Source organism: Ochotona princeps, chromosome 3, assembly GCF_030435755.1.
Source record: "Ochotona princeps isolate mOchPri1 chromosome 3, mOchPri1.hap1, whole genome shotgun sequence".
Taxonomy (NCBI): domain Eukaryota; kingdom Metazoa; phylum Chordata; class Mammalia; order Lagomorpha; family Ochotonidae; genus Ochotona; species Ochotona princeps.
Window position 1 is genome coordinate 93,827,084 of NC_080834.1, and position 15,494 is coordinate 93,842,577.

At 40.9% G+C, this 15,494-nt stretch overlaps 1 protein-coding gene across 4 annotated transcripts in view; it reads left to right on the forward strand.

Annotated features, from left to right (window-relative positions):
- ATP13A4 (ATPase 13A4) overlaps nucleotides 1–15,494 on the forward strand; it is a 119,120-nt gene that overhangs the window by 30,143 nt on the left and 73,483 nt on the right. For all 4 annotated transcript variants that reach the window (XM_058662109.1, XM_058662110.1, XM_058662107.1 and 1 more), the window contains exon 3: nucleotides 12,554–12,700. In XM_058662109.1, coding sequence (XP_058518092.1) covers nucleotides 12,554–12,700 — 147 coding nt within the window. The remainder of the gene's footprint in view (nucleotides 1–12,553; nucleotides 12,701–15,494) is intronic.

The window sequence follows — 15,494 nt, forward strand, 5'->3', positions numbered from 1 at the left end:
CTTGTGGTTTTATGGGCTGCTGTGAGGATGCAGCAAGATTATGTGCATAAAAGCCATTTGCAAACTGTAACACACTTTATAAAAGATCACTCTGTATGCGTGTGTGCGCCCATGCACACACATGTGTGGGTGTGTTATGGTCCAAGAAACTCCAAGAACTTTCTACACGAAAGAACCTGCTACACTCAAGGCACATCCACCTCTCACAGCCCTATTCCTCTGGAGGCTATACTCTTCCCTCTTTCCACAGCAAATCTGATGTACTCTTCCCCGGCCCCAGCATGGGGAAGGATACCATTTGACTAGCAATCTTAACCCTCAGACATACTGACAAGGGACCTCTAGTTGCATGTGGTCTGCTTTGCAACTGGGTATATAGTGGAATGACTGAAAAAAGTACTGTGTCTCCCAGAAGCGGGGTCCCTCTTTGGGCCCCTTCCTTTTCCTCTTTGAAAATGTGTGAAGTCCTTCCTGCTTGTCACTGCCTCTCCTTGACTAATCAGAGCAGTCTAAACCAGCTTCAATCTTGTCTTCTTCATCTTGATTTCAACTTTAATTTTTAATTACCTACTCTGGTGTGTTATCCTAAATGGATTTGCTATGCCAGAGACTCTCTGAATAAATGAGACTCTAAATTAGCCTTTATGTAATTAGGCAAGGACTCAATTATTTCTAACATTCTTACTGTCTAAGTCTTAGAGAAAAATAAGCTTAGGGCACAAGTAGTTCTTTAAAAATCTGGTACTAGTGAGTTTTTGTTTTTTGCATGAAAATGTCACCTTAAAATCTATTTGAATTATGTCACAATAGCTATGGTATAATGACTTCCCATTAGGGAGGACTGCATGATTCCCACGTGAAATGGTGTCTGTCTCTTCTTTATGTTATTAAAACACACATATATGCTCACACACAGTGCTTGGGGTTTATCATCAATCTCATGCTGGTAAGATTACAGAGAGCACTGCTGGTTAGGTAGTCCCTTCTTACACACACACACACACACACACACACACACACACAGAGTCCATCACGCACTCACCGTTCCCTTTAGCTCTTTTTGGCTCCCCTTTAATGAGTACCTCTAGAGATTTTCATCTTTTCCCAAAAGGTAAGAGCAATTACATTTTTATTATGTCACATTTTAAAGTGGCATTTTATTCATTATTCAACTACTTCTGAATTCTGACCAATATCTGTAACAATGCCATATTTCTATGCAAATAGCATGATTTACATTCATTGGCGGTTTGAATTCAATGCTCCTGATGATTTCCATAGTTTTCATCTTTATTATAATTACAAACACATTTTTTCCTTCCCTGTCGTTGTGTGTCACGGCATACAGAGGAGAGCACTGATGGCTTACGAGGCCTGACTCAAGGCACTTAATTCTGATGTATTTACGGGAGGTGAGGGGGACATTTTCCCTTTGATTTCAATTAAAGATGCCAAGGCCAGAGCCCTCCATTTCAAAAACTGAGAAACTGCAAATCAGCCATGCAAATGTATCTGCCTGTGCACCAGGATTCTCACCCATCAGCAGCATTTGTGCTGCCCGAACGTGCTTCCTCCTCTTCCACAAGTGGTCTCTCCCCAAACCAGCACCATTATGCAAGCAGATGCTTTGTTTTGTTCATGCTCTTTTGATTATGATGATGATGAATTTCATGGTACAATTCCATAGGGTCTGGGGTTTCTGGCCCCCCTCCATTCCCAGCCCTGACTGATTTTCCCCATATTATTATAATAGTTTAGTCCTTCATAAGGAGTAATAATACCATCAGTCTGCTATTTAAGTGTGTCTCAACATTGCTGGTACAGACATTGCCAGACAATCTAAAACTCTGTTGTCTAGATACTTCCAACAGTTTCATTGGTAGTACACCTTTGATTTAGAAGTAGGGATGCATACTGCATTGTATCTTCACACCTGGATATGGTAGTATCTGTTACGCCTTGTTCATGCTCTTAACCATAATGTCATGTTTCTTCTGAAATTCTCCTTTCCATTTATTCATTCATTCATTTAGTATTTACCAGATGCTCTTCTAATCACTAGGAATACAGGTATGAAGGACATGGGTGATGAACCACGTGTTTACAGGGTGATGTGATATGGCAGTGGGGAGCCAACATACCTACACACACACACACACACACACACACACACACACACACACACACACCCTTCTCTAGAGAGCAGATGTGCAAAGCAGGTGCTCTATCTCTACTTATTAGAACCTCCTCATTAGTATCAGCTTATCTATTGCTTCTGTGTTGATTCATTCTCTGTCCCAGCTCTGGAGAACCCTGGTAACCTGCCCTGTGTTTTTTAAGCTCCATGTTTGTTCCTGACTGCTGTAGAACTTTTTTTTTGCATGTTGCCTTGTATTAAAATGCGATACATTTTGTAGTTTGTAATAAAACATGTCAGTTATTATTTTATTTAATTCTCTTAGAAATCTTGGGAAATGGACACTATTATTGCCATTTTACAGAGAAAGACACAGAGAATAAGTGACTTAGCAAGCTAAGTAATGTTGGAAGCAGGATTTCCCTCTCTTAGCCCCTTTGTCTTCATAAATTTGATGGATACAGATAGTGTGCCAGCTGCAGTGCTAGCTCATGGGCTGCTGTGTCTCAGGGGAGACAGTGTAATGATTATTAAAGAGGGCACGTGGACTTCATCACACTGCTGCACAAATTAAAAAACCCATTTTTTTCCTTAAGACTAAAACGTAAGAGGAAGAGTGTATTGAGTTCTACCTTCAGGTTGTTGCTCAGCACTTATTTTTTCTTAAAGATTTATTTATTTTATTGGAAAGGTAGACCATATTTATGGAGAGAAGGAGAGACAGAGAGAAAGATCTTCCATCTGCTGGTTTACTCCCTAAGTGGCCGCAATGGCTGGAGCTGAGCTGACTCAAAGCCGTGGGTACAGGGTCCCAAGGCTTTGGACCATCCTCTACTGCTTTCCCAGGTCACACGCAGGGAGCCAGATGGAAGCGTAGCATCCGGGCCATGAACTGGTTCCGATATGGGATTTTCAATGCTTGCAAGGTGAGGATTTAACCACTGAGTTATCACACTGTGCCCCAAAACCCAATACTTAAAATATTTTTATTTTCACTTTATTTGAAAGGCAGAGGGACAGAGTAGAGCTTTTGTTACACTGGTATACTTTACAAATACCTGCAATAGTCAAGGCTAGGTCAGGGCAAAGCTGGCATCCTGTTACTTAGCCTGGGTGTGCCTGGGCCTTAATCAGCTGCCTGAAGGCTACGCATCAGCAGGAAGCTGTATTAAGAGCAGAGGAGTGGACCCAGCACGGTAGCCTAGTGGCTGAAGTCCTTGCCTTGCACGTGCCGGGATCCCATATGGGCACCAGTTCTAATCCTGGCAGCCCCACTTCCTGGAGACCCGGAAGAGGCTCCAGGTTCCTGGCTTCTGATCAGCTTAGCTCCGGCCGTTGGGGAGTGAATCAACGGAGGGAAGATCGTTCTTTCTGTCTCTTCCCCTCTCTGTATATCTGACTTTCCAATAAAAAGAGTAATAAAAAAATCTTAAAAAAAAAAAAGAGCAGAGGAGCTGGCGTCTGAGCCAGGCACATTGATATGGACTGCGAGTGTCCCGAAGTGCATCTAGCTGTCATACCTTGTACTGTCCCCAAGTCCAATTCTCCACAGCACCGATTAAGAAATGTGGATTTGGTAGATTTATTAAAGGCCTTCCCGACCCCAAAGGGCAAGTGTTAAATGGTAACAGATGGGGACAGGCACACTGAGAGTGGCCCAGTTTTAAAGGGAATCTCATGGACAAAGAACTTGAAGCCAAATCTTCTGATTCTTGAGTCCTCAACTTTTTAATATGCTGAATTTCTTTCTCTAGTTTTTTTCTTGTGTTAAACTTTTTGCACATAAGGACTGTGGTTTACTTTTCATTCTTTATATTACTTATCACGTGTGCACAGAAGATATTCAATATCTTCAATCTGTGTTTAATTCAATGAAATATACGGACTTTAATTGGTATTACTATCTGCATGGTTTCTATCAGGCACTTTATTGTAAACACTAAAGTGAGATGTCATGGTTGAGAAAGTAGATTACTACAGTGCAGTTTCTTTAAGGTACATGTTTCTGCTTCTGGATTCTACCCTTTCACCTCCCATTTCAACCTAGTTTGTAAATTAAATATTCAGCCAGAAATCCCTGACACCTTTGACCTAGCCTCTCAGACGTTGCTCTATCTTAAGCCATTATCCTTTATAACATATAACCATTAATATTGTGATTTCAGCTTTCTAAAAAATTATTTTATTTTATTGGAAAGTCAAATATAACAGAGAGGAGGACAGACAGAGAAGAAGATCTTCCCTCTGTTGATTCACTCACTTCCCAAGTGGCAGCATCAGCTGGAGCTGTGCCAATCTGAAGCCAGGAGCCAGGAGCCTCTTCCGCAACTCCCGTGCGAATGCAGGGTCCCAAGGCTTTGGGCCATCCTTGACTGCTTTTCTAGGCCACAAACAGGGAGCTGGATGAGAAGCAGGCCCACCAGGATACAAACTGGCGTCCATATGGGATCCTGGTGCACTCAAGGAGAGGACTTTAGCCTGTAGGCTACTGTGCTGGGCCCGTGATTTAAGCTTTTTTTAGTCCATACATGTCTCATTTGCTACTTCCCTGTAGGGATTATTCCCCTTGACATATTTTACACATGGAAGCAAAGAAAAGCCAAAAAAAAAAAAAAAAGCATGAGGATCAAAGCGGCAAGCAGAAGTGAAACCCATGCTGAGGAATAATGTTTAATAGGAACTAGCTAACTCTATGTCCTGCGCAGTGACTGATTCCCCAGTGACAGTACTGTGAAGCGACTAAAGGGCCTTCCCTGAACAGTTTATTCAGTTAGGACTTCGATGCAGAATAGTACAGACTGGCTCAAACTACAGATATGCTCAGTTCTAGAGGCTGGAAGTCCCAGGACTGACGTGCCAGCAGAGTCGGTTCTGGTGCAGCCTGTGCTTGGCTGGCGGGTGATGGCATTCTCACTGTACCCCCAGACGGCCTTTCCTTTAGTGCTTGTACTTCCATTGTCACGTCTTCGTGTTCTGTGGACATCCTTCTATTGGATTACAGCACCTCATTTCATCTTTGATTCTTTAATAGCTCCACCTCCAAATGTAGTTCATGGTAGTGCTTCAGAGTATGAGTTTCGGGGTGCACAAGTCAGTCTATAATGGGCCAGTTACTGACCTTACTTTGTCCCCATTGCATCTTTTGTTAGCTGAGGCTGCCGATAACATTTATTTCCTTGAGAGTTTGAGAGAACTAAGCAAGGTGAGATGTGTGTAAAACACTGTGATTGAGACTGCATTGCATGTGGGCCTTCCATGAGCATTGTTACTTCTTACTAACACTTCCTCTCTCAATGTTTCAATGAGCTAGATAATCTGTATCTCCCATTACATTCAGAAAACAACTTCAAAAACAAATCAAAAAGAACCATTTCCTTTGCATGTAAACAAAAAATTCTTAGCTGTACAACTTGACTGCTTTGCCGTACTTCACACGTTAGGTCAATATGTCCCCAGAAATTTATAATTAATGTGAAATTTCTCCAGTGGTTAGAATTTTCTCTATGTCTCTTATAACTAAATCCTACATTTTAACCATTGTTAACTTCTTCTAATGAAGCAATATGGGAAATATGAGGTCAAGATGTCAAGAATATCCATGGGTCTGGCTGAGAGAGAGTGTGAAAAAAAAATAAAAAAGATCCTTACTTACACAATTTGTCAAAATTGTGATGTTTTAAAAGAGCCTGAGCATTAGCTATAATCCTCTAAATACTTCACCTTGGCTAGAGTTCATCCTGTTAGCATTGCAGTGCATCCACCTCCAAGTGAAAAGTGCAGGTTTTCTAATGTCTCCTGAAACTGTGTATTGGGTATTTTTTTTCTTTTTAAAGTAAGCTCAGAAGTGTGTGTGTGTGTGTGTGTGTGTGTGTGTGTGTGTGTGTGTAGTGAGCTCCCAGACTGGGAGAGTCACAGCCCTGGCTTGAACTTCAAGTGATCATTACATTGCTTTTAAATTCCAAGGAACGAGGTGCTTGTAGAAAAAGGTTGAAATGAAATAATCCACTTCAGTGATATAAAAGTTAGCCTGACATTTTCCAGGTTCACAAAGTGCAAGGCCACAGGAGATTAAAAACAAACGCTCAGGTGTCTGTCTTTCTCTGTCCGGGTGAAACATACGTCCTCTGTGTATATTCAACTTCTGAAACCTATCGCTGAATTTTTAAAAAATCTACTCTCTCAGAGTTCAAGGGCTAAAGTCATCATTTCTGTTGATAAACAGAAGGGAAAGCCTGTTTGGTGAGGCTTGAGATGTGAACAATCCCAGATTTGCCAGGCAAACCATTCCATGTATTCGTGTTCAGGCCAATTATTTAAAATGGTAGGTTCACCTGTTTTTCCTAAGTGTTAAGTACTTGAAAAAGAATTAGGAAGCAGACTAAAGTGGAAGAATACATTTCCAAGGGAAGATGCTGCTTCTCCAGAAAGGGGAAGGAAGTTTCAGAAAGCTCTCAAGAACCACATGCTGCAGAAAACAAGGCCAGGCACTATATGCCACCTAGCTGTTGCATCCATGCTGTGATCCAGACCTAGCACCAGAAACAGTATTTTATCACATCTTTTGAGGAGCCATTAAATGCAGTATGATTATTACACTTACTTTTTGAATGAAGAAAATCAGGCTTGGAGAGTTCTAAGATCAACCCTCTATTTTTTCTTTAATGGTCAATGGCAAATTGAAAGCTGAAGGAAGTTGGTAATATCATCTCCAGGAGTTACTACATATTGACTTACTTTCCTTGCTTTCATTTCCTTTTTTGACCCTTAAAAATTTGAATGATTTCAGACTCTTAATGTGTTAACTAAGAGGCAACTCATGGCCAGTACTGTACACTAGCAAAAATGACTGTTTAGCTGTTGTATGTTATATTTTGCTTATAGGATTCAATTTTACATAATCGAGAATTATGGGTTACTTGAACTTGGGGCTAATAATGGCAAGAAGTAAAACTTAAAGGCAAACACATGTAAGTTTATCCTTGACTTACAGATGCTACAAGCTAAAAGAGATCTTCCAAACATCTATGAAAACTGCATTTTGTAGAGAAAATATGCATGCACTTCAAAAGCTTTTTATGAACTTCTAAAATTACCTTTATACATTAAGTATTGTATAATACTTATTATACAACAAGTAATATAAATTACCTTTATACAATAAGTAGTGTAGAAATGGTTTTCATTTTTCATTAGTCACTTGGACTAAAAACAAAGCTGTTGCATTAGATTAACATTTACTTTTTTACAAAACACCACTTTTTGTTTTAACCACTTAAGAGGGAGGGGAAAAAGAGGGAGAGGAAGCAGGATAGAAAGAAAAAGAGGGAGAAAACACTCTCCCACCTATTTATTTACACCCAGAATGTTCACATCATGTGGGGCTGGACCATCCTGAAGTTGGGGGCCAGGAACTCAGTCCAGGTCTCCCACACGAACGTCAGGGACCCAGTCATCTAACCGTCTGTCACCTGCTGACTCTATGGTTCTGTGTTATCATGAAGATGGAATTTAGAGTAGAGTTGAAGCTCAAATTCAGGCACTCAGATAGGAACTGTGGGTATCCTCACAGATATTGTAAGCACCAAACACTTGTCCCAAACTTGATCTTGAGAACTTGTGGATTTCAGTAGTTCACTTTACGTTTCCCTCTTTGGAAGTTATAGTCAGCAGTTTATTAGCGGTTTCACAGGGTGCAGGGTGATGGCCTGATTTGAGGAATCCGAATCTGTTCTACTAGCAGATTGTGAGAAACTGATTTTTTTTTAAACGCAACACAAATGTGTGTGATTTTCACACACAAGCCACACACACATAACCATGGGCTACTTGTGGGAAGATGTGACTCAGGTCTCCATTCTAATCCTGATACTGATAGCAGACTGCCTGGAGCAATTATTAAATTTGCTGATGGTCAGCTTTACCATGAGAAAATTGAAGGTGATCCTAATTCTGACACTGGAGAACTGTGAGCCTAAAACAGGAAATTTTTTTAAAAAAATTCTAATTAATCAAATGAAAACTTGTGGTTAGTAGTATTTTAATTCACCTAAGAGGATAATGAGTAGCTATCTTCCTGATTATTTTTTGCTTGATGGCCAGAAGGCTCTGGTCTTGATATGTATTTTGTAAATTATGTTCTTAATAGCCTGGAAATCACATACTTTCTTAACAAATTGTTCAGTTAAACTGTGTTGTTTTGGAAATCTCAGTGGAGTTTTTTTAAAGCAAAGTATAGACTAGAGCAGATAGTAAGAAGGAACCCTGCAGGGGGAAGTGGGTTCTGGAGTAGAATGTCATATCCTTACTCTAAAAGTTACTGATTTTAATCCTCATTGACTCACTTATAATTTTAGAGGATAATGCATAGTAACTGTGCCATAGAATTTTTGAACATCAAATGAAATAGCACATGTATTTATCTATCTATATATATAGTGTACATAGAAATAGTAAGTGCTAGATAAATGCTAACTGTTCTCAGTATTAAAAATGAGCTTTTCTCATAGTCCTCTTAGATGAGGTCAGTGTTATATAAAGCTGAGCTATGTGTATTCTAAGAGGTTGTTGCCTAATGTACCGTCTGCAGAACATGTTCACAAGGTTCAGTGGTTCACTCATGGAAAGTTAGACATCTGCTCATTTTCAGACTTTGAATATGATTTGATTTTAGTCACCTGTTTTTAAACCCACAATGTAATAGCTAATTACAGTATTATTTTAAATCAATTCAGTAATTTTTAAATTTCCAGTAAGATGGTTTTCTCTTTCATACCTGCTCTTTGTTTGGACCTTTCCAGCTCTCTATCGAGCTCTCCATCCTGCCATCTCTGACTCTTTCTCAGAATCTGTGCTGGGCCTGGCTGGGGCATAGGCATGTTTTCAACATTGCCAAATGTCCCAGTACAAGAGTAATGATAATGTGGGAAGGCCAAGGGTGGGATGATGAAAGAATCTATCATCTTGAAGGTTGAGAGAAGGGACCACTCAGAGAGATTAGAGGAACCTCGGATGTAACTTTGAGCTGGACCCTGAAGAATGGTTAGGATCCATCCCATATATTTATGTGAAGATGAACTGAGAGGAGAATGCGGATTCCAAGGTAAGGAAGCAGCAGGAGCAAAGATATGGAGGTGGGCTTCTCTTGGAGGGAGAATCTGTGCCTTTTGCAGCCAGCTCTGTTGCTCTTTATGGCAAATGTGGCTGTGCTGGTGAATATCCTTAGCTCTGCCCTGCATTCCTCAGGCCTGACTTCCCTTTATATCTTTTTTTTTAATAATTTATTTTTTTATTAATTACATTGCAATATGTGGCACATTTTTATATGCACTGGGATTCCCCCTACCCCTCCCCAAACACTTCCCCCATGGTGGATTGCTCCACCTTGTTGCATTTCCATAGTTCAAATTCAGTTGAGATTCTTTCATTGGAGGTATTTACCAAGTATAAAGTCCAGCATCTTATTGTCCTGGTAAGTCCAATAGTTTCTTGGTGAGACCATCTGGTCTGAAGGTAGAGCCAGCAGAGTATCATCCCAATCAATTAAAAACCCCAATATAATATTTACAACCAATTACAACATTATGGCATTAATTGACATGGTATTGATTAACCAATATGTTAATAGGAAAATGCAGGTTCTCAACCACAACCTGTGACTTCTTCATAGACATTTAAATTTTCATTTATATTCAACAGTGTTCTATACACCTTAAAATGGCTATAAATTGCCATTCAACTGTCTCTTGTCTATTTTAATTTTAGTATTTAGCAGTTTATAGCATTGAAGCATGATTTCTCTGAACCTGGCTGTTTTTTGGGTAGTCTAACTCTAGAACAAGACTTATGTCAACAGTTTAGGTGAACAGTTATAGGAGGGGTGTGCAGAGAAATCTTCAATATCCCAGTGAGGCGTAACTAATCTTTGTGTCCCACCCAGTGAGTTATAAGTGCATCCCCACTGACCGTTTCCTGTCTGTTTCTAAGCTTTCCTTGTTATTCTCTGTCTATCTATTTTAGTTTGTTTGTTTGCTTGTTTTGAGGGGTTTCTGGAGAGGGTGGGGACCCAAAGTTGGAAGCAGGCAAGGACCAGAGAAAGCTCCTCTCCCTTGTCCCGAAGTAAGTTTACTGTTCTTCTGTTTCTGCAGACCGCTCAGGGATCCTGGTTGTTGTTCCAATGACCTTGGCTCCTGCAAGGCAGGACTTGGGCTTCTTCCATCCCATGTGGTAGATCCCTTTATATCTTAATGCTGGACCACATGTGTGAGCAAGCTTTATGCTTAGCACTTGCCCTTTCAGATAAGAATAGTTGCTGTTGCTACATCTGTTTCAGTGGATCATTGTGATCTTCACTAATCCAATCATTCCATGCTTCTGGGGTTCTGCAGGCATGGGGAGCTGTGGATTACTGAGGGTAAATGGGATGGAGATGTTGGGAGAGAGGATTGCTGAGGGAAAACGTGACAGGTTAAAAGTGATTTCTGGGGGACTTCCTCCAACCTGGATCCTGCACTTGCAGATAAATGAGGATGCGGAGACTAGGTATTTTAGAGGAAGGAAGCTGGAGGACTTTTCAGGCCCAAATCAATACACCTGCCCATGTGGGAGACCTGAACTGTGATTGTGGGTATCAACCACAATCACACAAAAACCATAGCTGGGTGGCTTGCCTGATAGGGATCAATCACAGTATCCATAGTGAGTGTTGGGACAGGAAATGGATCATGTTAGGCTGGGCTGTGACACTCACCAGCTCATGAGAGAACCTGGTCTGGGAGCAGATTCTGTGGGGGATCGTGGGCTCGTCCCTGTGTTTGCTCAATGGCTAAAGTGGTGATGAGCTGAAACAGACATGACTGTGGAGCTCAACAACATTCATGGGAACAGGGCGAGCTGCAGCATCTGATGGCAAAGGTCAAGCTGGTTATGCCTGGCTGGGTTGCAACAACCACTGGCATGCACAAGATCTGTGGCTGGGAGAAAGCTTGGTCAGGGAGCTAAGGGAATGCCCCTGCTGGGCTATAATTCCTACTAGTGAGCATGAGAGCTGGAATGGGGGTGTTGAGATGGGCTGGACATAGCTGCAGCATCCCATGGTGTGATGTGGACTGGATGTGCCAGACTGGGTTAGGCTTCAGCACCTATTGATGCTCACAAGAGTCAGTATAAGGGTAAGTATAAGTCAGGTTGGGCTAGGTCAGTATACTCATTGAGTCACATGTGAGCTGGGTCTGGGGATGGACCAGGCATTGCTAGGCTGCAGCACCCAACAGTAAGAGCTGGAATGAGTGTAAACCGGGAAAGGCTCAGACTGGGGAGCAACTCCTGTCAAACTAGTACTCCACACTGTCTGGCACACAAAAGAGTCAGGTTGGACTCACTTCTGCCAAGGTTTCTTTGGGTATCCCCTGAACTGGATCACTGAACTCAGAACTCCAGCCATGGGGAAAATCACAGGATATGTGATCTGACCGTGGAGTGCATGTGTCAGTACAGGCTCTCCATTGTTGCTGAGGCCTGGGTGGTGGATGGCATGCCCAGATGGTCCTGGGAGCCATGACAACCAGTTATTTGAGGCCTGCAGAGGACGTCTAGTACTACAGAGGGCTGAACAATTTAGACAGCTCTCCTGGACAAGTATCAGGGTGAATAAAGACTTTAAGGTAGACTATGTCAGCTAATGGATTTTGGAAGGATTCCATCAGCCTTGGAACAGTGAAATCACAGCATGTCAGAATTTTCAGAACCAGTTTTGCAGTATCATTGGAACATGTTTCACATTGGGGATTTTGGAATGACATTGGGTGGCCTTCCCACATTTCTGGGTAGTGAATGCAATTGGGTTGCTGGGAGCAGCCCTATCCCCTTGTCTCTCCACTTTCTCCAGATCCAGATTCAGAAGAAAAAAGGAGATTGGAGGCAGTTGTCTCATCCACTTTCCCCCTTTCCTTGACCCATTCCACCCTAATTGGTGGTCCGTATAGGTATGCATCCCTCTCATCTATGTAAACATCATCAAAATTAAAATTAATTTATTATTATTTTTAAAAAGATGGGGATGTGTCCTTGACTTGATTTCCTCACCCTTGGAGATACACTGAAACCTTTGAAATGCTTGTTTTATTGTTTCCTCTGTGAAATTTTGCACCTGGTATGCAAATGCCCTAAGGAAAGGTAAGGGGAGGAGCATGGGTTCCTAACTGAGACTATACCTCTTGCTTCTCTAGCTCTGTTAGCGATTCATATGCATCCTCAGATTCTCAATGCTCTGTATCCAACATGTTTCAAAGACATAACTCTACCAAGAATGTTCATCAACTCCATAAACTTAGAGTTGCATTAAAATGCTATTTTTCAAGTTGAATCATAGCCTAATGACTTGTCTTAACTTCATGGAGTTTCTGGTATCTGTTTCCTCAGGATGAATTCCAGACTTACTCTCGGAAAAAGGTAACATGGATCTATTTGTCAGCATTGAGCAGTGCCTTTGGTCTCACTCCTGACCACCCTCTCATTACTGAGGAGGAGTACATCATCAGCAGAGCCATCAGAAAGCCAGACCTAAAGGTAGGTGCATTTATGGCTGCAGCTGATACCAGACACACACAACCCAAAACAAGGTGAACTTTGGGAGCTCTATTGTGCCAATCCTTGACTGGCAGTGTAATGAATACAGACTTTGGAGCTAGAAAGGACTCACTTGAAATCTCAGCTTTATGCTTCTCAACAGTGCAAACCTGATTTATCTAATTCTGCTGAGTCTAAGTTTTCTCATCAATAAAATATGATGGTAAAATACACATTTCTAAGATTAGTTGGTGAAATTCAGTAAATTAAGGAATTCAATGGTCCATATAGTGCCAGGTCCAAAAAAGCATGCTCCAAAACATTATCCTTTAATGGTATTATGTCCTGGATTATAACTTGCATAAAGGATTAATCTGACAGTAGGCGATTATCACCCAAGGAACATTCTAAGGAGTTTTCTTATATCTATAAAATGACCTTATTTTGAAGTCTGTCATTCAAAGGTATTGGGATAATCCTTCTTCATTATATTTAATTATTACAACTCAGATTATGACTAGTTAACACTGATACTGTGACACATTTAATGAGACAAATTGTCTGTTACATTGTTAAAAATAATAAAAGCCAATTGTCAAGCATTTTTTTAACAGTCAATTATTTTCACCTAGTGATCTTAGCTGCCCAAATAAGCACAGCAGAAGAGGTCAAATCCCTCCACCTAACATATTTCCTAATTCACATGGAGAAGCAGGATTCACAGATCTGCCTTATGGACATGGCCTCAGAGTCTTACTGTCTAGAAATTCATGCATTCTTAACTGCATTGAATACATAAATGTGCAGACAAATGAAGAGATGCTCAAATAAGTAAACAGAACTTAAGAAAGGAGAAGAGGTCTAGAAACAGAAAGTTGTTTCTCAGGGAGTTGGGCTAATAACCCGACCCTCTCTGAGTCTTGTGTTTCTTATTTACAGAACTAGAGCAACAATCCCTTCCCTGCCTGTTTCCCAGGGCGATTGTGAACCCAAAATAAGAAGGCTTGCATTAAAAGGCATATATTAAGGTGATTTGTGAATTGCCGTGATTTAAATTGACAATAGGGCTAAAACTTTCATTGGACTGAAAGAGAAGTCATGGACTCAGCCTTGGTGGCATGATGTCAATAACATGCAACCACACGGATCAATTGGACCATCTACAGGAAGTTTGGAGAGTGCCACCAAATATAGACTGGGGAGAGTATAAGGACCATCTTGTGGGTCCCACTGAAACCCACTGCTGAAACAGGGTGCTCTGGCAGCATGTGCCAACAAGCAATGGAGGGTGAGAAGCCTAGGAAGAGGAACTCTTCCTGAATCAGGGGTGGGATGATGAAAATCACTCTACAGTAAATACTCCATTTCCGAGTTACAGTTTTCTGGTCCAAAGTTCTAGGAAATGGGTGAATAAACTCATCTCTTCCTTAACCTCTCACCTGTTTGCAGAGGCTCCAAAGGTGATGAAAGAAGCAGATAAACTGCAGGCAGAGTTTTGTGTGGAGGAATCTCAAAGATGCTTGGAAGGTCTATGAGGACGTTAGCTTTCTCATTCTGCAAGGGTGTCCATAAAAGTCATCATGCAGTCTCTAAGGCCTACAATGCAATGTACTAGTAATATCTTTATCCCTTGTATGGCTTCCTTCATCTTTGGATGGTTCATGTTCAGGATGCTCTGTGTATGTTTCAATCTGTTGTTTCACAGCCTTTTGATAAGAGTTCTGTAACTCCTCAGGGCCTCACATTCTACTGAGGCTTCTCCTTTATCCTTTTTTTTTTTTAAATTTCTAAAACAGATTAGCAAATTTATGAAGTTCATCAAGTGGACAGTCCCTACCTTATACAACTTGAATGCTGACATTAAGGGATTTTCAGATTCTCTTTTGGAAACTAAATATTATGTCCTTTGAGTGGCTGAACTTTAGAGCCAGATGGACCAGTGCAAAAATTCCAGCTTTGCAAGTGGCTCCACCAAAATGAAGTTCAGGTGCAGAGTGAGGGTGGAAGCAATGTCTATCCTACCATACGATGATGAGGATAATGTGTGAGAAGCTGTTGAAAAAACAGTGACTGTCAGTACCCGATTCTCTTTGCAAAACTTTGGGGAGTACTGCAAAGGAAAGTTAAATTCTAAGGCAACAAACTTGAGTTCCTCATAGGATCATGATAGCTGAGCCACTGTAGGACTAGACACTTTCAAATACTTTGTTCTCTAATTTTCAATTTATTATCAATTATCAAGTATTACCAATGAAAGTGTCCTTTACATTTGTAATGAAAATCAATTGGAAATAGGACACATTTTTAATACTTTACTTTGCAACTAGCTTATTGAATAAGCTTGTGTGCACACATGCACACACACACATTTGCTTAATGAGTGGAATCAAGATTCATTTGAGGTAACTTTTACTGGAGTGCAGGGATTCAAACCATATTTCTGGTTGACATGGTTTTGCAAAGCATTCCTTCACTTACCTAATCAAGAATATATTGAGTACTTAAAACTTTCCAGCTGTATGTTCTTTCCAGTTTTACAATTTATTTTATAATGCCTGCACTGACTATATCATTGCTAGGTGTAGGAGATAGATAGAGGAGCTGAAGTGGAACTCAAACATTATCTGGCCAATTACCTCCATTTATTCCTGGAGAAACCGAGGTGCAAAGATACTCAGCTAAAGCACACAGCAGCAGAGTAGCTATAAAAAGAAGCTTTGAACATTGTTTCCTGACTTTGGCTGCACATTAAAACTACCTGGGGGAAATTCTGAAATATTCATGCCCATGATGC